General features: G+C 40.5%; 1 protein-coding gene across 1 annotated transcript in view; it reads right to left on the bottom strand.

Annotated features, from left to right (window-relative positions):
- The window catches only part of LOC126282470 (spermatogenesis-associated protein 5-like protein 1), a 95,264-nt gene that overhangs the window by 41,926 nt on the left and 27,096 nt on the right, over positions 1–26,242 (bottom strand). The window contains exons 4-5 of the mRNA XM_049982130.1: positions 18,017–18,211; positions 5,357–5,609 (exon numbers count right to left, since the gene is read on the bottom strand). Of these exons, the coding sequence (XP_049838087.1) occupies positions 5,357–5,609; positions 18,017–18,211 (448 nt within the window). The remainder of the gene's footprint in view (positions 1–5,356; positions 5,610–18,016; positions 18,212–26,242) is intronic.

Raw genomic sequence — 26,242 nt, 5'->3', positions numbered from 1 at the left:
AAGGCTGAGACTCCCACACCCCCAGCATCAGATAGTACACTGAAACTATTAGTGAAGTGCATGGGATTTGGCAGGAGTCTGCATTCCCCATGCAGCCTTTGCTTGAGGCTCAAGACCTTGATACAGTCCACCACCCACAATGAGGTGAGAGTTGGTCGGCCGGCTCAGTAGTGACAGAGTGCTGTGACATCCCCCCCCCCCCCTCCCCCGCCCCTGCACATCTAGTACAGCAGAGGCTGGCCCAGGCACCCCATCCCCACTGCACCTCAAGGTGGCACTCTGGAGCTTGTTGACTGGCCAACAAAGCTTCCAGTTGTGGTCTGGACTGTGGCCAACTCACCTGCATCCACACAACAGACACAGTCCCTATCCATCTAGTTAATAACTGATTTACTATAAGAAACTTAAGGAAACCAACTGCTACACAAGGTTTAATAGCTACACTCTAGTTGGCATGAAGAACACTCAATAATGAAAAACTATAAAAATGTGTGGTAGAAGCTAGATCTTGTGCATATTTTCTTGCTAGATAATACTAGTGAATACTAAAGAATAAGACAGTGACCTACATCAAATTGCTAGGGGCTATCTACTGAATATTATTAACGAATTAAACAGTAACCTATGGTAAGCTACACCAACTGATTATCCCTCGTATTTATAATGTAAACAAATGTTTACGTACATACAAAAATGACCTAATAGAACTATAAAAACAGCTACCTTAAATGTACCAAGTCTAAATGACACTAATAAATGAAAATACTGCGTATTGCATACTGACAGATGCCGGTACAAAACAAAACCTTTAGCTAACAATAAGGGTTCACAATGTAAAGCAAAAATACAAACTCTACTTTATAGGAACTGATGGACTTACAGTACACGATAACTAAAGCCCACAACAAACTAAGGAATTTGAGCAGACAGCGAGGTGAGTATTAGCTTTCTGCTAACTAAAGCGGATGTTAGAAGGGCTCAGAAGTTGTAACACTGATTTACCCAGATATTGTAGTTTAACACTAATTTACCACGTATTTTACATTTGCTTAACTATTAACAGTCGCATTTTGTGCTAGTCAAACGTATACAAGTGAGGTTAGAATTCACTGTATCACTTTTCCTAATAAAACGTATACTAATAAAATGTATAAAAACTGCTACCTTCAACATATCGTGTCTAAACGACACTAAATAAATGTAAATACTGAGTATGTAAATAAAATAGAAAGAAACTTCCACATGGGAAAAATATATTAAAAACAAAGATTCCAAGACTTACCAAGCGGGAAAGCGCCGGCAGACAGGCACATGAACAAAACACACAAACACACACACAGAATTACGAGCTTTCGCAACTGGCAGTTGCTTCGTCAGGAAAGAGGGAAGGAGAGGGAAAAATGAAAGGATGTGGGTTTTAAGGGAGAGGGTAAGGAGTCATTCCAATCCCGGGAGCGGAAAGACTTCCCTTAGGGGAAAAAAAGGACAGGTGTACACTCGCGCACACACACACACACACACACACACACACACACACACACACACACACACACACACACATATCCATCCGCACATACACAGACACAAGCAGACATATTTAAAGGCCTTTAAATATGTCTGCTTGTGTCTGTGTATGTGCGGACGGATATATGTGTGTGTGTGTGTGTGTGTGTGTGTGTGTGTGTGTGTGTGTGCGCGCGCGCGCGCGCGCGCGCGCGCGCGCGCGCGCGCGCGCGCGCGCGCGAGCGAGTGTACACCTGTCCTTTTTTTCCCTTAAGGGAAGTCTTTCCGCTCCTGGGATTGGAATGACTCCTTACCCTCTCCCTTAAACCCCACATCCTTTCATTTTTCCCTCTCCTTCCCTCTTTCCTGACGAAGCAACTGCCAGTTGCGAAAGCTCGTAATTCTGTGTGTGTGTTTTGTTCATGTGCCTGTCTCCCGGCGCTTTCCCGCTTGGTAAGTCTTGGAATCTTTGTTTTTAATAAATACTGAGTATTGTGCACTGACTTAATTGATAATCCCACGTATTTAATGTCAGTTGAGAATGTAAACAAATGTTTGCATACAAGCGAAACTGTTCTAAACAGAAACTTCGCTTATCTTATTCAGATGCAAATAGAAACTGAAAGCTTCAATTTACCACATCTATCTGACACTTAATGCATGTAAATACTATATAACATACAGCAAAAATGATTAATTACTAGCTAAATTACTTGTCTCTTAACACAGCACGTGAAAAGCGCTCGTAGCTGGCATCAGGGCTGCCAACCTCTGTGGCCCATGTTGTGTTACAACAGCATATGTGGGTGAGCATTGTCCAGTTAGAAAGCACCCCTTGGAATGCTCTTCATGAATGTCAGCACAACAGGTCGAATCCAGAGGCTGATGTACAAATTTGTAGTCAGGATGTGTAGGATAACCCCTAGAGTGCTCCTGATCTTGTACGAAATCGCACCCCAGACTAACTCCAGGTGTAGGTCCAGAGTGTCTTATCACACAGACAAGTTGGTTGCAGACCTTCAATTGGCCTCCTAACCCACCACACAACAATCAGTGGCACCAAGGCTGGACCAGCTTTCATCAGAAAACTCACCAGACCTCCATCCTACCATCCAGTGAGTCTCGATGACACCACTTTAGTCAGAAATGGTGGTGACTTGGAGTCTGTGGAATGCAAGTTACAAGGCATCTGGCTCAGAGCTGACCTTGAAGTAACCACTCTGTAACAGTTTGTTGTGTCACTGTGGTACCAACTGCTGCTAAAATTGATGCAGTATGATGCACCAAATCCTTACGCTGAAAACAATGGTCTTCCCTCTAGATAGTGCTATCTTATTGGTACCATACATTTCTATGACCATCACTGCCAGCAATTGTGTACAGTGGCTATATTCCTGCCAAGTGTCTCGGTAATATCAAAGTAGGAACATCCAGCTTCTTGTAACCCTATTACATGGCCTAATCAAACTCAGTGAGGTGTTGATAATGGTTCATTTGTTGCCTTAAAGGCATTCTTGATTAACCAATTCATCATGTCCAATCTCAAAGCCAACTAACCCTCACAAGCATTACAGCATGTATTTACAGCAGACCTTATTTTCAACCTCATACTGGTGCTACTAGCACCACTCTTTGCAATTGGCACAAAATTTCAAGGGACGTCATCTTTCAGACGTAGAAATATGCCCACCAACTTTTGTTTACATTGTACAGCTCCTACTTTTGTTGCTTTTTTCCCCGTCAGTGTATTTTTCACTTTCAGACAAAATCCTCCTCCAGAAGTAGAACTCTCACACAGTCACTGTTCTCCACTTCCCTAACACCTAACCTGTTCCCTGTTCCCACTCCCATACACGCACGACTTCTATTCCACCAATGAACCTAGAAGTTCTTTACACTACCTACATCCCCCACACCCTTCCCCGCATCACTGACTCACGCATTCCTACACCTCTCCAGCATCCTACCTGACCTTCCCCAGGTAAGCGTCTACCAGTTTTGCACTCTTCTGTAAATAATTCATGTCAGTATTTTGCAGGCTTAACTTATTAAACTGTTGGTTCAGTAATATTCAGTTGTGAGCACTTGTTTTCTATGGAACTAGCACTATTACATTCTTCTTGAAGCCTGAGGGTATTCTGCCTGTATCACCATTCAAGCTGCATCTTATTCACTTACAACTTGCCATATTTGGTGTTCTATCTTCTGTTTCTCATTTCTGATGGGATCTGTTGCCTGATTGCACATTTTACACAAATTCTGCCTTTGAAACTAGTTTTCTTGCTCTTTTTTTTTTTATTTGTAGCACAGTGCCAAAGAAAAAAATTTTTGTGCAATTAACATATAGACATCAAATCAAGATTGTGAGTAAGAGAAGATAACCAAAACCACACAATTCACAATGTTTTGAGTGAATAAGGTGAAACATATATCATGATGAGAAAAAATGCATTGCATTAACTGGATGCACACTATCAGCTTAATGAACTATACACACAGCAGCTAAAGGTATCCTTGTCACACGAGCGAAGAATCTAACTTATTATTCTGGAAGCATCGGCAATTGAAAAGGTATTACTTTAATATATGAGGGTTGCCCATAAGTCAGTTTCGTTCCTATTTCTATCTCGGCAGCACTACGATCACAGTTCCCAGCATGTGCGGCAGTTACTCTGACTCAAGGAGAAGAGATGTACGCCATTTTCAGATCGCTGCTGCCGTGTGCTGTGTAGTGCTTCTTTATAATGTCAGCCGTAATTGAAAATGCCACTGCATGTGGAATCAGATCTGTGATTCGTTTTCTAAATGCAGAGAAATTTAAAACACAGGAAATTCATCAGAAAATCTGTGAGGTTTATGGACAAAATGCTATGAATGAGTCAATGGTTAAAAGATGGGACAGACTGTCCAATGACGGACATGATCCAGTGCACAATGAAGAGCGAAGTGGATACTGATGAACTGGGACGCCTATGATCATCCTCCGTACAGCCCAGACCTCGCTCCTAGCAACTTTCATCTCTTCTTACACCTAAAACCTGTCCTTGGTGGTCAACACTTGAATGATGACAACGAGCTAAAAGAACATGTTACCACACGGTTGAATGCCTATGAACAAGGCATACAAAAACTTGTGCCACACTATGACAAGTGCCTACAAAATTTCAGAAGCTATGTAGAAAAGTAGTTAAACAGTTTTAGATTTTTGTACAATAAATATTTTTTCTATATCTGTACGTGTTTGTTTTATATAACCAAATGTAACTTACTTTGTGGACGACCCTCGTATTTGCATTGCTTATGTACAGACAAATTAGTCACACAATTAATGATGCAATTACATTAACAATATCTTTAGAACAGCATGTATTTCTGTCCTGTAGCTCACATCACGGCATGCAGCTACATTCATGTTTTGCACATTCTTATCAGCTGCAGACAGGAAGCACCTCTGCCAACCTAATATGAGTTGCTCAGATGAATCTCTACTAGCCACTTGAAATCTTAAACACCTTACCAATCAGTTCTCCAGGACCTAGGGCCCTTCTGTACTCATTTCTGCACTGTCTTAAAAAATTTTCTCATGTATGTTTCACCTTGTTCTCTTTAGCTCAAACTGAAAGCTAGTAATGCATTTGGCCCTGAGTTACAGAGCACTGCTTATATGCACAAGGAACTGAAATACAATTTAAACAGAAAATTACTTGACATGGGCTCAAAAACCTACACAAGATATATTCTAAAAATAAGGTAGAACCCATTATTTACATCTCTCACTTTCTAATATTTCTACACTAAATCCACCAGAATGTACTTTTACAAACATCATTAGCAAAAACAGGATCTGATTTACCTCTTGGATGTGGAAGGCCTAATCTGGAAAACGCATCTGGTCGGAGTAATGGCAGCTGAACAGCCAACTGCAATATACGCTTTATTTCTGAAAGACCACCGACTTTTTCCAGGCCTCCAATAACTTTCTCCGTGTTTGTGATACGTCCAGCCACCATATAGCTCGGTCGCACTTTTCGAGCAGCATCAAGCAGCAAAGCTTTCCACTGTGCAGCACTACAAGGTGTGATAACTGAACTATCCTCTGCATTCCTCTGTACAAAAAAAGGGATCATATAATTATCATAATCATATGGGAATACCGAGTTACTACACAGTGAACATGGTAAAAGTAGCAGCACACAGGGAGAAAAATTAAACATACTTTTTCTGCTATTATCTTTATCAGATGGCATAAAGGAATAGGAATTGTAAGATGAGCTCAGCAGACAGGTACTATGATGGTGTAACAGAGAGAAATTAGAATTCACCTATATAGTTTAATCGAAAATAGCGATACCAGAATTTAAACTACTAAAACAAAGCACTTCACAGAACTATTGCAATAACACGAAAAATATCAGACCTGGAAATCTACCACTAGAACTGACCTGTAGTGAATTCCAGTTACTAATTACAAGACATGTTACGTTCCACACTTTATTGTTTCTGTGTGCACTGGTATTTTTTAGGATTTTCATTTTTGGACCTGTTATCTGTGTTATTGTGAACAATAAATAACCTACACCACAAGTAGATTTCAAGACTTACCAAGCGGGAAAGCGCAGGCAGACAGGCACATGAACAAAACACACAAACACACACACAGAATTACTAGCTTTCGCAACCGATGGTTGCTTCTTCAGGAAGGAGAGGGAAAGACGGAAGGATGTGGGTTTTAAGGGAGAGGGTAAGGAGTCATTCCAATCCCGGGAGCGAAAAGACTTCCCTTAGGGGAAAAAAAAGGACAGGTGTGCGCACACACACACACACACACACACACACACACACACACACACACACACACACACACACACATCCCTAATAATTTTAATATATTTTTAATATATTTTAATATACTTTTAATATATTTTTCCCATGTGGAAGTTTCTTTCTATTTTATTTACAAGTAGATTTCACCTACATAGGTGAATTCTACTTGCCAATTCTAACAATGGGAGGCCACAACACTTGCATCACGCACTTACTACAAACTTTACACACTTTTGGTAGTCCATTAGTAAAAGATAACGTGCATGCAGTACAGTGTACTACTTAGGAAATTTTGAGAAAATCGTAAGAGAAGTTTTACGCTTCAGTAATGTACTACCGTGTTGCAACCCTGAGCAAGAGATGGCGCCAGTCATGTGGTTAGTGTTCAAGCTCCATTATCAGTGGATCGATGAATTGAGTCCTACTTCTTTTTATTTATATTTTTTTTTCAACACCAGTTGTATTACTTCAAACATATTACATTTTAAAGGTAATATATTGAAAGACACATGTAATTTCAGGAACTTTTAGCGATTTTCCAATGTTATTTGGTTGCTTGGCAATTGTTATTATACCAACAAATATTAAAAACATAATTTATTTTTAAATTTTATATTTTCCTGACATGTATGTCTGCATTTCCGAAACATCTTACACCTGCAATTGGGTAAGTTATGGTACTGATAATGTCTTTGCACGTGTAATTTCAATCTGCAGGCACAGGTTTCAAGGACAAGAGAGAGGCTTGGAAAACCCTATTCGAACATCGATAAATAAAGGTTTAAATAACTTTACTCATTAATACAATGAGTTACAATACGCCAAAATATGAGGTTAATGTACAATTAATCATCTGGACATGCTTTTGAATTTGCAAGTTGCAGGACAAAGAATCTTCCAGGTATCTAAGGGAAAACGAAGCTCATCGACATTTTGAAACTTTTCCCTTATATGAACAAGTTTGAAGGCATTTGATAAAGTTTTTAGCTTGCCTATATGAATAAAAGTCACATAATTTTTGTTGTAATAATAAAATGGTTGAAGTAGAGAGGATATAAAATGCAGACTGGCATCAGCAAGAGAAATGTTTCTGAATAAGAGAAACTTGTTAACATCGAGTATAGATTTAAGTGTTGGGATGTCTTTTCTGAAAGTATTTGTATGGAGTGCAGCCATGTATGGAAGTGAAACATAGACGATAAACAGTGTAGACAAGAAGAGAATAGAAGCTTTTGAAATGTGATGCTACAAAAGAATGCTGAAGAAAAGATGGGTAGATCGAGTAACTAATGAGGAGGTACTGAATAAAATTGTGGAGAAGAGGAATTTGTGACAACTTGACTAGAGGAAGGGATTGGTTGGTAGGACATGTTCTGGGGCATCAAGGGATCACCAATTTAGTATTGGATGGATGTGTTGAGAGTAAAAATCATAGAGGGAGAGCAAGAAACGAATACACTAAGCAGATTCTGACGGATGTAGGATGCGGTAGTTATTCGAAGATGAAGAGGTTTGTCCAAGATAAAGTAGCATGGAGAACTGCATCATCAAACCAGTCTCTGGACTGGAGACCACAACAACAACAACATTAGTGAACAGCCAAACAACATTAGAAATTCAATAATAGTTCAAACAAATAAGTGGTTTTTTCATCATACTGCCTTTCAAAAGTAATATGTTTAAAATGTCACATGTAATAAGAGGTAGAGGTGAAAATAAAGTTGCAACAATGGGTCACGAGTCTTGTTTGAGTAACTCACTCGGTAGAGCATTTGCCCATACGAAGCAAAGGTCCTGAGTTCCAGTCTTCTTCTGGCACACAGTTTTAATCCACCACGAAGTTTCAGTGTGACTAGTGTTGAAAAAATATAAATTAAGAAAAAAAACAAGAGGACTCCATCCAATGATCCACTGATTACGGAGCTTGGACGTTAACCACATGACCTCAGCAAGCTCATGTTCAGGGTCACAATACACCAGTACATCAATGACACATAAAACTTCTCATGATTTTCTCAAAATCGTGTAGGTAGTACACATTACTACTTGCACATTATATTATCCTAGTGGGTGCTAAAAGTGTAGACAGTTTTAAGCAAATCCTTAATTCCAACATAATGGCCTCCCCTTGTGTGGTCTATTATATTTGCATTTCTGCAATGTGTGTCTGTAATGCTTTCTTTCAGCATTTCTTTTTTCCTTTCTGTTGCTGTACTCACTACTGCAAACTGACCTGTATACATCAAGTCTAGTTGCTAATCTGTAGGTTTGTTATTTATCGTGTTTATGCAGTAACACAGAGCACAATATGATACAGTTAAATATTTAATGAATTAGCAGTCCACACCTATTGAAAATGACACATAATAACGCAATATGGAATTGCAAATTACAAGTGGTACCATATGAAAATTCTCAAAGAATGCACAGTATGCACCCACTGCAACAACAGTACTCCAGAGACTACCGCAAAAACAGAAGCCCTATGACTAATCACTGCACACAATGTGCAAAAAGGGAAAAATAATGAACCATTGAATGAGTAATTACAACTGACATATAGGTCAGTTCTGGCAACAGATTTCAATGTTTGTTATTCATTGCAACAATACAGAAAGCAACACCAAAAACAGAAATCTCATAAAGAATTGCAAGCATCTACTACAAAAATGCTGAAAATTATGAACCTTGGAATGTGTCACAAGGATTGACCTGTATAGTTCAATTGTAGTTACCGATTCCAAGATACTGTTTCGTGAATTTTCATTACTTGTGTAGTGCCTTTACTTTTATGATTTCTGTGTAGCTCTCTGCTTACTTTCTGTTAATGTCCTTTTTACAATTCCTGTAAGTTACTATCTATTTTATTTTACATTAGTTGTGTCAGAGTTTAGTACGTCCCCGACCAAAAACCACCAATTTCCCACTGTAGCCCCCCTTAGATTCATTATTTAATACTAAGAATTGCCACTATTCCATAATATTACGAGTTCACTATGCAGATATTGTAGTGGACTTTAAGAGTCGTCTGAAGTTCTTTCACTTACTCGCATAAACTAAGATAATAACTTATTTGAGAAATGAGGTTTTTTCCTGGCGTTACTGTCTTCTTTCTAACTTTAATTTCTTTGCATTACAATTCGTGGCTGTGTAATTAATCGCTTGAACTGCGATTGTAACTTATCATATGGATTTGTATTTTTTGTGACTCATTTGCTTGTTTATAAATGAGCCCCTATGGCCTTTGTCTTCAATTATTGCCTCTATGTAGCATCTTTGGCTTAGCTATGTCGTCGTTGGTTAAAGCCAACAGGTGGAGGAATCTAATCTAATTTTGAAGCTGTGGACACAATTAAATAATCATGAAGAAAGGCAAAGACAGTAATTAGTAAACATAGGTCACTTCCATGCAAACACCTTCAATTACTTCTGTGTACTCAGGATAACTTTTTATGTAATTGTGATGAAAGCAATGTTTGATCTACAAATACTTACGAATTTCCATGAATTATCAATCACTGCAATGCTTTAACACACAATGGAGACTTGATTAACAGGACTAATTGTTATTGTAAGTCATTTGGATCTTCAAAAATCAGGATAACAGAATGCATGAAGGCAAGTTATTTTCACATTATTAATTCTAGAAAGGTTATCTACATCCATATGGTTATCTTTTATGTGCATTGTCATATGGTCATCTTTATTGTAAACAAAGATTCCAAGACTTACCAAGCGGGAAAGCGCCGGCAGACAGGCACATTAACAAAACACACAAACACACACACAGAATTACTAGCTTTCGCAACCGATGGTTGCTTCTTCAGGAAGGAGAGGGAAAGACGAAAGGATGTGGGTTTTAAGGGAGAGGGTAAGGAGTCATTCCAATCCCGCGAGCGGAAAGACTTCCCTTAGGGGAAAAAATGGACAGGTGTACACTCGCGCACGCACACACGCACACACACACACACACACACACACACACACACACACACACACACACACACACACGGATATGGATGTGTGTGTGTGTGTGTGTGTGTGTGTGTGTGTGTGTGTGTGTGTGTGTGTGTGTGTGTGTGTACACCTGTCCATTTTTCCCCTAAGGGAAGTCTTTCCGCTCCCGGGATTGGAATGACTCCTTACCCTCTCCCTTAAAACCCACATCCTTTCGTCTTTCCCTCTCCTTCCTGAAGAAGCAACCATCGGTTGCGAAAGCTAGTAATTCTGTGTGTGTGTTTGTGTGTTTTGTTAATGTGCCTGTCTGCCGGCGCTTTCCCGCTTGGTAAGTCTTGGAATCTTTGTTTTTAATATATTTTTCCCATGTGGAAGTTTCTTTCTATTTTATTTAGGTCATCTTTATTGGGCTAATATGTAATGTTAGGTGTTTATTCAAAACAACAAAAACAGATTGAACTTATTAAAATCAACAAAATTCAATGTTTATTAAGATATTAGACACATTTTTGTAGTTATGTAAATATTTTCTTAAAATTGCTAAAATACTGCAACCCTAATCTTGAAATACCTAAGAAAAGTTATGGGGGACAGTCAGCTGAATTTTGTTTAAAATATTTTGTAACTGTCATTTGACAATTTTTTCTCTTCATTGCTACTACATCATGAATACAGTGTCATTTAGAAAACTCACAGGATCACAATCTGGGGTTTTTATTTATTTTTTATTTGAAACCTGTTTCCAGGGCTTCAAACCTTCTGTAACAGAGGGTCCTACGTCATTTTCTGCAAATACACATTGTTATGTTTCATCATCTTGCATTTCCTGCTGTTTGTTTGCCTGTAATGTGTTTTCAACAATTTAGTCATCTGGAATTACCTGAAAACCTTGATCATGACTGACACAAGAAAGCCACCCTTTCATATCATAGATGTTACATTCCTGGCATATTTGTATGTTTATCATAAGCTCCTTTATATCTTCCAAAACAAAATCATCCATACTGGTTATTTTTTCTTGCTCCCATTTTAGTATTATGTTCCCAGTTCTGTTCAGAGACTTCCTTTCAATCTAATCTCATCATGTACAACCATGTAACAAAACAAATTAATTTATTTCAAAAACCACAAAATGACTTTTACGCTAACTTCATCAGCAGCTAACAATCTAAGTAAAAGTTGTTTTCTGTAAAGTTGTTTTAATATTCCAATATTCCACTAGTTGTAGCAAGGAGTCATAATGGAGGCAAAAATTTTACTGTGAACGTCCCATTTTTCACTCCAACAGTTCAGCCACAAGATGAGTCGGTGCATCTGACAAAAGTAAGGCTTTTCCTTGTTTACCAACATTGTTTTGAAATTTTTTACTTCACAGATAAAAGTATTGTCATACCAGTCAACGTGTATTTTGGAGTTCAGTCATGCGCTTTTGATGCCCAACATGTTTTGACAGTAATGATTTCTAATTTACGCTGCTTGACCAGTGTTGTAAACAAAGTCCAAGTCAAAGTAATTTTCATCCAATTTTTTTTTAAACCATCTTTAAAAGAATTTGCTGTATATACATCAGCAACCATTTTTTTTCACCCTGTATTTCCAATTTGTCGCGTATTGCGTAAGACATTTAATTCTGTACAACCACCTGCTACCTACCACAAACAATTCATCATTACCTCTCTTTTTATCTAACTATAGTGCCTATTCACAAAGCAAAGGACCAGATATTGGTTGCTCACTTGATAGTTTTGTAGAAACTAACAATACAAAGCTCCTTGCAGAAGTTCATTTCTTGGTTTCTCCACCATTTTTTGATATTTACTTCCATCTTCACTATCAATTTTGCAAGATGTACATCAAAATTGAATTGGTATTCTTATTAAAATCAATTATCTACACCAGACTTGTCATCTGACCAAAGACCAGTTTCCCCTCTTTTTAATGAATCAATAATATTTATTTTATCTTTATGCAGTAACAGTACTCTCTTATGCTTTGACATTTTTAAGCACAGAGCAAGATAGCATAGAAATTGGCATCTGTCTAACCCAAACAATAATGAAATGCAAGGGGCAGATATCGCACGAGATGTAAGTGGAGAGTGCCAGCATTACATGTCCATATACAGAGAGATTAGACTGCAAAGACATTTGCTCATTACTGACAATCCAGGAAATCACAAATCCTTATAACTAAGGTACAGATTCTCAAGTCTACACTGTCAAATTAACAGTTGACATTCGCTCCATGCGAGAAAAAAGTGTATTTAGTGACCTAACTGAAGCTATCCAAACTAGTCCATACACTCACAGGGAATACCTAAAGCAGTCTATTTACAGGAAGAGAAACAAATAATGCATCACAGTCATGTAGGAAGTTCTTGAACAAATGAAATATAATTTCCATCAAACGCTTGACATTATTAAATAACTGTAATAGCTCTTCTAAATTTTTGGGTTGATCCACTTTGTGGAAGAGTTATGCTGTTGATTGCTCTGGCTTCCTATAGAAACCTAACAGTACCATCCTGATTCATTACTTCTTGTACAGGACAACAGTACTCACTATCTGATCACTGAATGATTCCCATATCTAGCATTCATTGAATTTCTTTATCAACTGCATGCTTCTTGGTTAATGGAATACAGTAAGTTTTCAAACAGAATGGTTTTACTTTTAATTTAAAATCACTTCCTCTCATTGTTCCACGGTGAGATGAAAACACACCTTAGTGGAACCGGAATACCTCTCTCAACTCTCCCCTTTCATGCTCGGTAAGTTCTGTTTTGTTTTGTTCAAATATCTGCAGCAGTACCAATTACATCAACCTGTGACTTCATGTCCCTTTCAACTCCCACTTCTGTAAGTTCCTTTACGATCTTTGTCCAACCGCTGTTACAGTTCCATTTACCCGATAAATTGGTACGACCATTGAGATCTTGAAATAATTTCTTGGGAATTGCTCCATGCCAGAATCCAATAGGAAGTCAATATCAACTCTGCATACATTAGCTGTAACAACTACTGTTGGAATCCTTAGTACATGGCTCATCTTCCCTTAATAAGTCTTCTACAATGTCACAACCATTATCTATCTGCATTGTAAGATGTGACCTCATGTCTATACATTCAGTTTCGAAGTGGTCGCATCAAATTTAACTCAGTTTTCTGGCAAATCCCTATGTGGAACCGCATTATGATTTCTCCCCTGTTGTGGTGGTTGATGGTCTCATGACCATCGTTCCTCTGGAATTCACAATACCCCTGGTTTCTATCACACGGTCATGTATGGTCATCATATCTCTGTGATCTGTTATGATCATTCCAATGATTCAGAGCTCCAAAGCTCCATTCGTTACGATACTCATTTCACAATGTCTCATTGGAACAATTACCGTCACTCCACCTTTTCTCTCTGTCAAGAGCTTCAATTCGATGTAATACCAAATATAAATTATCGATGCCTTTGTATCTTGTGAGAGCTACCTTCTCACGGGAATGGAGTATTAATTGCTGCATAAGAATCTCTACAAGTTGTGTGTCTTTGACAGGTTCGTCTAGATATACTGTAAGTTACAATCCTAATACTTCAGCTAAAACTCACCAATGGTACTGACACTGTGACCATCTGTTGGCAGTTCCAGCAATTTTGTCTCAAGTTTCCCCACTATTGTTTGATAGCCCCAAATTTATTAAAGAAGGCTGTATGGAACTCACTGAAACAAACTATCAGCAACTTTCATGCCTCATGTATGTGTACTGTCTTTCAGATTATTCGAACAAATATCTATTTTTTTTCCTTAGAATACAATGGTAGAACGCATGCTTAAACTACTGTGTGAAAGCAATGGGATGTAATCCTTGATTCAATTCCATTACCTCACAGCAAACATACTTGGAACTGCACTCAGCATAATTTGTCATTTTCCTTGTAATTCATTAATGATTTTTTTCTTCTAGCACACATTGTCTAAAGTGGGTTGCTGCACATTTTCAACTTGATTGGCGAGCATTGTGCATTGTTTCTGTATGCCAACTACCATCTTAAAGTGTGTCTTCTTGTAGTATGAACAATCCTCCTTTACTGCCGTGGTCTCAATTTTACTTTCCACCAAACCGAATGACTCACGATCTTTGTCCTCTTTAAGTTTTACTTTGTCAACCTATACTCTGGGCTTCAGCTGTTCAGCCATAACTTCATTAAGTAATTCATTGTGCTTCCCCATGAATATATTGACAAGGGCCTTTTGAGAATTTTTTAATAATTCTAGAATCTCGTGTGCTTTCTTTTTGACCTGACCATCCACGCGATTGGTAATTTCAACAGTTTGACTTACAAGATAATTGGCAGTTTGCTGTTGATCATCAATTTGCTTTGCAATCTGCTGTTTAATATCATCATTTTGCTGCCCAAGATCATTATTCATTTTCTTAATGTGTCCAAACAATTGATTTAGTCACACCGTTACTCCTTTATGGGAGCATAGCTAACTGCTGGTGTGGTAACCTCCATTGTTGAGCTGCCTACTCATTTCCCCACGTTCATTATTCTCACATTTAAGTTGCTGGTACGTAACAAAATTCATGATTTGTTTTCAGAATCAGAAGTTATAGTTGGATTGTTGTGCATATTGATATTTTCTACACTCCAAATTGCATTGTCACTTAACATTAACTGTCCATCGGTCCATCATAGCACAAGACCTATTACCTCTAAGTCGTGGATTACAGGGTAGCGGCACAACATCGCAGAGTGGTGGCTGCCAAAATGCTGCTTTGCGCCCAGGTATAGTGCAACCAGGTAGCAGCAGCCAGCAGGCTTGCTTCACTGTGTGGATGGCAAATGCACAAGCCAACTGATCTGCAATCTTTCTCAAATGATTTTTGAGAAATTACTCAGTAAAAAAAACTGATTCTGACGCATCTCATAACTTTGTCAGCTTCATGATGAACTGCTTATCATTTCATTAATCCTCATAGTTATTGTGATAGTTCAAAATTTATTAAACTACTGCAAGAAAGTCAAATAGCATGCAATGGAAAATACAGGTTCACTATGAATTTGCATTTAGTGCAAGTTAGGTCACATGTTGCTGCATATCAAATGTAGTTACAATATTGAAATATTCTTTGACCTTGGAATGGGATCTACAACTCACTCCATTATGGGAAAATGGGTTGTATATTGCACACTTCATTCCACTCGGGCACCTAAATGATAAGTGGGAATGGAATGTTCATAAGACCTTTGTATCTGAAATGGTTTAAGATACCGAAACAAGACTTTGGCAAATAATAGCATGCAAAGAGGAAAATCAGTTGTCATGTGTACTGTTTGTAACTACCTTTCTAGCATGATAAAATACAAGCAACTCCAGATATTTTCAATGGAATAATGTAATTTTTCGAGGAGTATCGACAGCTGGTGAAAAGAAAGTTGTTACAGGGCCCAGAAACCAGAAGTAGTTTTCGAGATGTGGTTCCGACATTCACAATAGGATTCACAACCATTGAAAGTATTGCGGAGTTAATTAAGTGTTGTGGGACTGCCTCCAGCCACTCCACATGAGAGTGCCTTCTGAAAGAGATTTTCTAAATATTGTAAATCATTTATATAACATACAGAATGTTCCAGTGCAGTTGGTGATTTTGATGGACAACAAAATTGTTTCAAATGCCCAAAAAATTCTGGTACAATGTTTTATATTTATAAACATTTCCATTCAATCGTACAACAAGCAGTTGCTGATTCTCGCAGAAAATTCATTATAATCAATGGTGGGGGGGGGGGGGGGGGGGGGAGATATGGGAAGGAAAGTGAAAGTGGTAGATTTCATTCGTCTAGTGTATTTCACTTAATGCAAGAAGGGGATCTTAATGTACCGCCAGACTCTCCAATACTGAAGACATTAGTTATGTTGCGTTTTGTATTCATTGGAGGTTAGGCAATCCATTGTTGAGGCATTTTATCAAATATTACATTCGAAATGTTTTACATCAAGGGAAAGAACATTTCAACAAACACTTTTCCATACCATGAATAGCAACTGAACAGGCTTTAGACAAAATGAGTGCTAAATGGAGCACATGTTGGAAGCCAACAGAAACTTCACCACAATTTGATGATGATATTGTGAAATGCACATGTTGAGCACAACACTGTCAGTGACCTAGAATGATTCCAAGTGTCAATGAGCAACATACAGTAGAAACTGAGTGTTTTATGCAAGTCACTTATCAGACAGTATGAAACTTTAACAGAGCTTCAAATTAAGCTGCCAAAATGAAATGGTTTTGAAAACCTTTTCCACATAATAAAACAATTTTCATGGTGTTAAATAGAAAAACTGTTATCAAGGCTTCCCGTGATGCCATTTTCTGAACAGTATAATGAAAGAAACACAAGAGCCAGTGACAGTGTGGACTGCTACCAGCAGCAACAGCCAAATGCTGCTGGCATTACCCAAATGCACCTGGAGTCACACTAATGCTCTGGTTGCCATGCTCAGAAACAAACATGTATAATTCACTCAGACTCATTCTACTTGCAGCGCCACAATAATCAGTGCACTGAACAGCTCTCGTTTGTTTTTCCAGAGTCGCTCTGGTCTGCTCGGCATGCTGCTTGGGTCGTGCCACAACCTGGAAGTCACATCTATTCCCAGTTTATAGTTGCCAAATCATCACTACTTTACAACTTTGTTTTTTTTTAAAACAAAGTGTCGCTGTGCCAGAATGCTGCAAACTCAGCATTGCTGTATTTTTACATTAGTCGTCCCTGAAGATTGCAATTACATCTTAGTTTGACACATGCGACACCTGTTGAGAGTCCCATCCTTTTTGCCTCAATTAAATGATAAAAACACCTCCCCATTTAAACTATGACTTGTTGACTAATTAGAACATTTAATTACTGGCGTATGAAGTTCAGAAAATATGACTGACTAAGATGCAACTACTGATTTATTAATTCATTTGTATATGACAGTTATGAAATAAGAATAATGAAATCATGCCATGAGGTTCTAACAACACTGTGTTCTGATGTACGAAATCTTAATAACTCCAGCCAAATCTGAACAACTATCACATTGCGCACCATATGACAACATTGACGACAGCGATGACAACCATCAGATCTGACAGTTGTAACCAAGGAGGTTTAGCCACATATTGCTGCAACTTGCAAAGACTGTACTTGTTGTCCTAAGAAGAGAGGTGTAGCAACAATAACCTCCCAGTAGCCCAGTCAGCAATTCCATTGTCTGTAATAGCCAAGTTTCTAGGTTCAAGTCCCAGACTGGCACACAGTTTTGATCTTCCAGGAAGCTCCTAATTAGTATATTCCACTGCAGGGTGAAAATTCATTCTGCAATCAACATACACGTACTCCTGTGGCTACTGTCACAATACAACTTGTCTGGGCCCAGTCGGGGCACAGCACTAGGACTATAAAACTTGCCATGTATGTGTAAGTGCTTTTTCTGTTTGTTGGCTAGCTCTGAGGAAGAAAACACCCAAAAGCTTAGCTATACGCTCAGTTTTGATTATATACTTGTCTAATGCTCAGTGCCTCCACTATATGGTAAGTACTTCTTTTATTTAGTCTAAATGATTCATAGCTCAAAAATTCAGTAAATTCTGCTGGAGCCCACAGCTTGAAAATAACAACAACAATGGCATCAGACAAGAAAGATGGTCAAATGTAAACAAATATATCAAACAAAATTCTCACCTCATTTGTGCTGTACTGCACCGCAGCATTCTGGCACAGCAGGGCAAGATCTGCCCCGACATATCCCTGTGTGAACCCTGCCGCCTCTGCACACACTTCATGAAGTTCATCCGTCTTCATTTGACTGACCAATGGACGCAACACCACCTGTAGGATTTGTTCTCGTTCGTGGTGAGTAGGCACTCCTAAGTGTATCTGCAAATTGAACATGTATATGTACAGTACTAGATTCAAACCAAACAAGGCAGCAGTTTAGGTCACACTTTCGAATTAGAATATTTTTTACTTGGCACATGCCCCATGAGGTTTAGTCAGAAATACAGCTTAACTTCAGTGGATGGCAAACATCCACCACATATACAAAAAGAAAAAGCAGCAAATTAGCTATGAAGCTGATTGGACGTAACAGCCCTAATTTATATGCTTCTTGGTGGAATCATTACACAGGACGTGGAAACATTCAGTGACCCTATTGTCACTCAACATCTAACAGTGAACCTGCTATGAAGCTGACTGGATGTAACAGCCCTAATTTATATGCTTCTTGGTGGAATCATTACACAGGACGTGGAAACATTCAGTGACCCTATTGTCACTCAACATCAAACAGTGAACCTGTTTCGTCTGCCGGACCGAAAATATTTACATGGAAGTTTATCAAGTTAGAGATGTTCTCTTAATTCTTCACAGCAATTACTGATTTTCTCTTGCAAGCAGTGATATTTGGCTTCTTGACCCTTTTGGAAAACAATTCCTGAGGAGGCAAGGAGAAAAAAAAGTCTATATGTGTATATGGCGAGAAATGCAACCCAAGGCAGGTGCACACACTTAAAGGAAGAGGTTGGTTGGATGATTAAAGGGACGAAACTACCAGGTCATCAGTCCCCTTTTCCTCAAACAGATAGGTCTGCACAGATGTACATCAAAGATGGTTTACCAGGCAAAACCCTGGGGAAGAAAACCCCAAGCTTTACCAAAGGTCAACAAAGACAAGATAAGAGACAAAAAAGAAGAAAGGGAGACACAGGAAGAAAGGCAGGCAAACTCTCCATTTAGGGAGCACCCAGAAGCCCATGAAAGGAGAGTGCAATGAGGGGACATACATCCTCATCACCACTTGCCAGAGGTACCCCATTCACAAATTGCCTAGGGCTAGCAACACGGACAGGTCAAGAAAAACACAGATAGACCAACAACAAACAAGTCTAACAGACCAACTGAGTGGGGAGAGGAAGGGTAAAAGAGCAGGGAGGGTAAGGGCCGGGTTGGACCACCAAGCCCAGAGAGCCGCAGCCCTGCCTGGCCAGAGGCACAACAGTGTCCTGTCAAGCCCTCAATGGGTGGATAAGGTTAAGTGGTAAAAGGCTCCTTCATGAAGAAAACATAAAATTAGTTCAGCTACTGAGGCACTGCCCCCTAAACCAGGGGTAGCGAGTCGGGACGATTAACAGTCTGCCGCAGGATGGTTATGTGAGGGCAATTCAACAAACTATGGACCACCACCAAATGGCAATCACAATGACATGGGGTGGATCTTCGTGAAGGGGGAGACGGCCACGAGTCAGTTAAGTACGGCCCATGCAGAGTCGGCAAAGGACGGCAGAGTCCTTGGGAAAGGCCTGCATGGAGAACCTCCATAGATTTGTAGTCTCGTTTATCACCCAAAGTTTGTTTGGTGAAGTCAGAGTGAGCCATTTCATATTCCAGATCCCTACAACTTTATGACAGTGTCGATTGGAGGTCTTTATCTGGAATGTCGATCTCAAGAGTCAGCTTGATGGTAGCCAGTGTGGCCAAGCCATAAATGTGTTCATTCCCCAGGATCCCAACATCATCTGGATCCCGACAAAGGTCACTAAGTGTCCACACTATTCAGGGGCATACTGGGAATCTTGGACAGCTATGACTGAGGAATTGTGAGGGTAACACTAGTTGAGATTTGCAAATGGCTCAAGGAGTTGCTACACATGATAAAGGACTCACTGCTGCAGGAAAGGATATGCTCAAGAGCACAAGAGATGGCTACCAACTCCACAGTGAAAACATTACAGCCATCCAGCAAGAAGCACTGTTCAGTATGTTCCACATGAGTACAAGCAAAGCCTGCATTACAGCAACCATTGAGCCATCAGTATAGACTACTTCCGAACCCCGGGATGAGCCAAGGATGAAGAAAAATTGGTGGCGGAGGGCCTCACAATGAACAGGTTTTCGGACATTGTCAAAGGTCAAGGTTCACCATGGAGGGACTCACGACAGAGGTCTACAGAAGTGGGCCCTGAGGAGAAGTGGTAGAGGAAACAACTGAAGTTCATAGGGCCGCCATTGCAGGAGATGGATGTCCGTGTTTTGGCAGACGTGATGGTAGTTCAGATGCTTAACAGAGCTGCATTTGTGTGTAGCATAATTGACAAGCTGTTGTTGGCACCCTATCCACAATGGAGAGACCCCACCATAAGGCTAGCTCAAAAGGCTCCTGTCAAGTTGAACCCTGCAGTAGTGTATCGGATCCAGTACCCGCAATGCTCAGGGCAATGCTGAACTGCATGCCAGACTCCCATAATCAAGATGGGATTGTATCAGGGCTTTGTAAAGCTGCAGGAGGGTAGTACGATCCGCACCACAGCTAGTGTCACTCAGGCAATGAAGTTTATTAAGGTTCGTGCAGCATGTTTGCTTAAGCTGGCGAATATGGGGAATCCACATCAACAGAGCATTAAAGACCACTCAAAAAAAGTGAGTGGTCGGTTGTCGAGTTAATGTTCTGGTTGTGCGTGAATGGTACGACATTGATAGAAGTGCACAATGTGAATCTTGGTGGCTGAAAACCTAAAGCTATGGGTGACAGTCCATGACCGCACATTTTGCATGGCTCCTTGCAGTCGACATTCAGCAACACCCATACTACAGGAGCTACAATAGAACCAAAAGTTGTCAGCATACAAGGAAGGTGATACTAAGGACCCCACAGCTGCTGTTAGACCACTGATGGCTCCTAGAAAGAGAGAGACACTCAGTACAGAGCACTGCAGGACCCCATCCTCTTGGATATAGGAAAAACTGCACCAACTTGAACCCAGAAAGTACAATGAGACAAGAAGTTCTGCGCAAAAATCAGGAACAGAGCCCAGAGACTCCACTTGTGTAAGGAAGCGAGGATGTGATGTCTCCATGTGGTGTCGTACGCCTTTTGCATTTTGAAGATGATGTGTGTAAGGTGTTGATGTCGGACAAATGCTGCTTGGATGGCAGGCTCCAGGCAAATCATGATCAGTAGTGGAAAGGCCTTGGCAAAACCCACCCTACGACAGCCAGAAGACTCCGAGACTCAAGGAGCCAACACAGCTGCTGGCTCACCATACATTCAAGCAACTTACTGAGAACATTGGTGAGACTAATTGCATGACAACTGTCCATCTCTAGAGGGTGCTTACCCAGTCTCGTTACTGGGATGATGATGCTTTCTTGTCATTGCAAAGGAAAGTCTCCCTCAATCCATATGAAATTTAAGAAGGCATGGGTGTGACACCATTAATCCACTGATAGGTATTTGAGCATTTGGTTGTGGATGCAGTCTGGCCCTGGTGGTGTAACAGAGCAGTGAGCTAGGACACCAACGAATTCCCATTCGCTGAATGGGGAATGTGGCTTCAGGTGGCATGTAGTAAAAGGTAATTGCTTTCGCTCCAACTCCTGTTTTAGGACATGAAAGGCAGGTTGATAATTCTCACATGCAGAAGATTGAGCATAATTGTTTGGTGATGGTGCAGACAGCGCCATTCAAGGTAATACCAGGTACACTTGTAGGTGGCTGGTATCCATAGAGACTGTGACGAAGCAAGCTGGGATCTCTTTACTTCCACTCTTCTTTTGCCATCTGCCTCCTTAAATCCATTTTTTTCATTTTTTGTCTAATCATCATTAACATAAATGAGTATAATCTGCATTTCCATAAAAGAGAAAGGTTGGCCCTCAGTCTTAAAAAACATAGTACCTGATCTAAATTGTGTACCAATTTTAAACATTTGGAAGAACTACTAGGATTCTTAAAGTATTTATTTGGCTCTACTCGAAAACACATCAGCTATGCCAGCCCTTAATTATTTCCAAAATAATTACCAGATTTGTCAAAAGCATTGTTTGCATAACTATATCTGTTAATTTCATTATTTAAACAAATAATTCAGCCTACCTTTGCTGTAGAAGAAACCCTTAAAAAGAAGGAATTTAATGGATTCAGTTAATTGAATGAGGTATGTTTTAATTGTAATTTCTGTAAATTAAATGTTGAACAATGTATAGTTCCAGTATCTGTTATTGTGAGGATATATAAAGGCCCAATTTTTGGTCCCAAGACAGTCACTCCATGGCCAATTTTCATACAAGAAGTCTGTGTCAGTTAGCGTAACAATAATGCATTAACTTAACAGTGGAATAAGTGTGTTAAAATAGTGTCAGTTCAATTTATTTGAGAAATAGTGTCAAACATTCTGTATTATTCTGAAAAAACTGAACTGTGTGGTTAAGTATTTACTGCTCATAGATGTTCAACAGCAAACTTTTGTAGCAGTATGCTGATGTTTGCCTGCAACCAATTAATGAGGATTAACATTTACCAATAGTGAACTGGCCATCTAACCATCTAATAATGGGGGGGGGGGGGGCGCGGACAGGCTTGAAAACAGTGGAAGTAAAGAATTGTGAAACTCAACTGTGCAACTGTCGGCTACATCATTTACAGTAGTGTGTTGAATTTCCACCCCCCATTTTTCAGCCAGTATAACAATGCATTACATTGACACCAAGGACTACCAACAAAGAAATAAAACAGGCAAATGTCACAAGACTTATGAGCTTTGCTCAAACCTGCAAAGGAGAGATGCGTGATCTGATGGTTGAAATGTACCATTCCCAGCATTCTCACTCCTGCCACCTGGGCACAGAGCCATTTAAAGGCAATTATTTGTGCCATCAATGGGTACTGCTCATGGCACTGGAGAGCCCACATACAATCTCTAATGGCCTCTGATTTCTGATGACCACCGAGGTACTGCCCTCTGTCAAAGCATTCCCGCGGAACAGGGGGATCACTAAATCAGCAGCCGAAAGAATGGCTGTAGTTGTATTCTGGGCTGTCTCATCAATATCTCCAAGCGGCAGGGAGCCAAGGACGTCAGCAGAGGTGAAACACTGCAGTCAACAACATTGAAAGCCCATCTGGGCAGGCATCCTGCAAAGTGAGGCTGAGGGAGAGACAGGAAGTTTGAGAAGGGGTTATTACCACACCAGTATTCCTGGACACTCTAGGGGATGGATGGGAGAAGACTAGGGCTGCAGATGAAAAGGTCAAGAACTGAGAAAGTTCTGTGCACCCCTCTGAAGAGTGTGGAGTCACAAGCACTCAAGAGGCAAAAGTCAAGTTGTGCTACTACATCTTTGAGGTCTTTACTGTGGTCAGCGATCATTGTTCCACCCCCACAAAGAGTTATGGGCACTGGAAAGGTGGGGGGAGCTGAGAAACCAATGCAAATAAGATGTTCCGAGACACTTTACTATAGGGAGGGAGGTAAACAGTGCAGATAGCTATATCCTGAAATGCCCCTACCCAAACAGCCATAGGCTGTTGTATTAAAAGGCACAAGAAACATTGGAAGGAAGTGTCCTGAGGGACCACATCCTGGCCAATGTCCTCAGTGGGTGGGAAGCCAATGATCCAGAAGTTGGTGGAGGGGTGGGGTGGGGGGGGGGGGGGGGGGGGGACAGAAAGAGGAGAGGCCCAAACCATCGGCAGGGGGAGGGGGCAGGCATGGTCAAGCGAGCCTGAGGGCCCAGAGTAAAAGGTGTAACGGGCGGGACTACTGTTGCGAAAGGGAGCAACATCTTCATCTTCACAGATGTAGCATATGACACTGTCATACATGCTGAATCCAACTGCTTGTATTACTACTTGGCTTCTTGATAAGTTAGTTTGTCCCAAGTCTTATGTTCTTGTATTTTCTTCTCTCTCTGGAAAACGGTGCAATCTGGCAAGCAGCAAGAATGGCACTTTCTGCAGTTGACAAAGATGTGGGGCAGGATACAAGGAGAGTTCACATGCAGCAGTCATCAACAATCTCTACAGATGGTACTAACATTGCAACATGAAGACCTGTGCCCAAGTTCCAAAAACTTCAAGTACCACCCACAGGGAGGCGGTTACTTACGGTTTCACATCACATTGGTGTACCATCACCTTGACCTTTTCAGACAATGAATTGCCCTCTAAAACCAAGATGAAGGCATCGGTGGCAACCCTATTGTCCTTTGGCCTCTATGGCCATGACGGACAAATGTATACCCCGTCATTCCAAGTTGGTGCATAGCTGATCACCAGATTGCAAGAGCAGATTTCTGTGAAAAATTATGCCCTGATCCATATTTAGACTATTATGGGGAGTGACAGTCATCAGCATGTCATCCACCTTGTTACAAGCGATCAGCGCCCATAAGTGGGTAGGAGATGCTGTTTTGATCAAAATTGACCCACTTCCCAGTTTAGAGATTGCTGCCATTTCCATAAACTTGCCATCTATGTTCTCCAGAAAGAACAAGGGCTTTCTGGCCAAGAGGGAATCGTCACCAGTCCTTACGCAAACCAAGTATTGCAGAGGTGGGGGAGTGTCTCTGCTTGCTGCATAGCCCTATGTTCCTCTGACAGCATCGTCAGGAAAGGAAACATTTTAGGGTTGTATCTCTCTGCATTAAATGAGGACTTTCCATCCTAGACTGCTGGGGCCACCAGCAGGAGATAGCTTCATCTGCTTCGTTTGCAGCCATCCACCATGGTGCCACCCACTCCGAATGGGGGCTCTACCCATAGGCACCATCCAACGTCAGCAATGGCTACCTTGCCAGTAATCCATTGCCCGGAGCAATCCCTGCTTGGTCGGGGGGGGGGGGGGGGGGGGGCTATCACCATGCAGGTACTTGATGACTCCCGCCCCCCAGAACAAGATGGCTACTGCGCTGGGTTTTGGGTGTACAACTTTATCAAGGGGAATGATGCAAAGGTGGAAAGACACAAATGTGGAGCATACATCACATTGGCTGACCTCGCTGCACAATCCACACTTCTGGAGAATTTTGAAAATTGGCAGCAGGTCAAACACAACAATTGGGACCACACATTTATTTACTGAAAAGTTGTAGAAAATGCCAGAAGTGGAAACACGAGTCCCATCATAAAACAGGTTCAAGCAGAGACTGCACAAAGTAAACCATCTGACGGAGAGGCAGAGGGGGAAAGGGATGCTGTAAGTATAAGCTTTCAGCATGGAAAGTAAGTAATGCTGGGGCCACTTTGTAGCTAAAAATGCCTTCACAAGAGTTGTGAGCCCCAAGGCAGGAGGATGGGGGAAGAGTGAAGGGGGGGGGGGGGGGGGGGGGGGGTACAAGATTCTAGACAGTGCAGGTTTCAATGACCAAAAGCACACACAAGAACATACCAGGCAGTGACAATGTTCCATGTGTACTAGTGTTTTAGCTTCATAGTCAAGAGAACAGTAATGATGTCCATGACAAGTGCACACACACATCAGTACTATTGGGCATCCGCTTCACTGCTATTGCCGACACTCTCTGGTGCAAACGTGTTGTGTTTAAAGCAGCGCAGAGAGACAATGCCACTATATACCAAAAAGGAACAGGTCGACATGGTCCTTACATATGGATGGCAATTGCCAATGGGCAGGTAATAGCATGACACTATTGGGAAGACAGCAACCACACCGTAAACTATTTCCAATAGTGTTTCATCATTTGTGCAAAACAGAATCATTAACTGGAATGGGTAAACTTAACTGTAAACTTCACACACACCTCAGTTCACTTATATGTAAGCGCCCCCCCCACTCATATTGTAATCATTGGTGAAGATTTTTAATCATCTAAGAATCAATAGAGAAAATTACAATTTTGCTAGTGGTGCGCATGGCAAGACATCCTATTAAACAGTACTAAATGTCTTCTCTGGAAACTACCTAGAACAGATAAATCACAACCCCACTCATGATGGAAATGTATTGGATCGAATGGCAACAAATACACCTGACCTCTTTCAGGATGTCCATATCAAAACATATCAGCGATGATGATGCAGTCATAGCAACAACAATTACAAAAGTACAAAGGAAATCCAAAACAAATGGAAAGTATATATGTCGAGTAAAGTAAATAAAAAAGCAATAG

Source organism: Schistocerca gregaria, chromosome 1 (genome assembly GCF_023897955.1).
Source record: "Schistocerca gregaria isolate iqSchGreg1 chromosome 1, iqSchGreg1.2, whole genome shotgun sequence".
Classification (NCBI taxonomy): domain Eukaryota; kingdom Metazoa; phylum Arthropoda; class Insecta; order Orthoptera; family Acrididae; genus Schistocerca; species Schistocerca gregaria.
The sequence above is the reverse complement of the archived record's forward strand: the minus strand, read 5'-3'. Positions and strand labels throughout refer to the sequence as shown.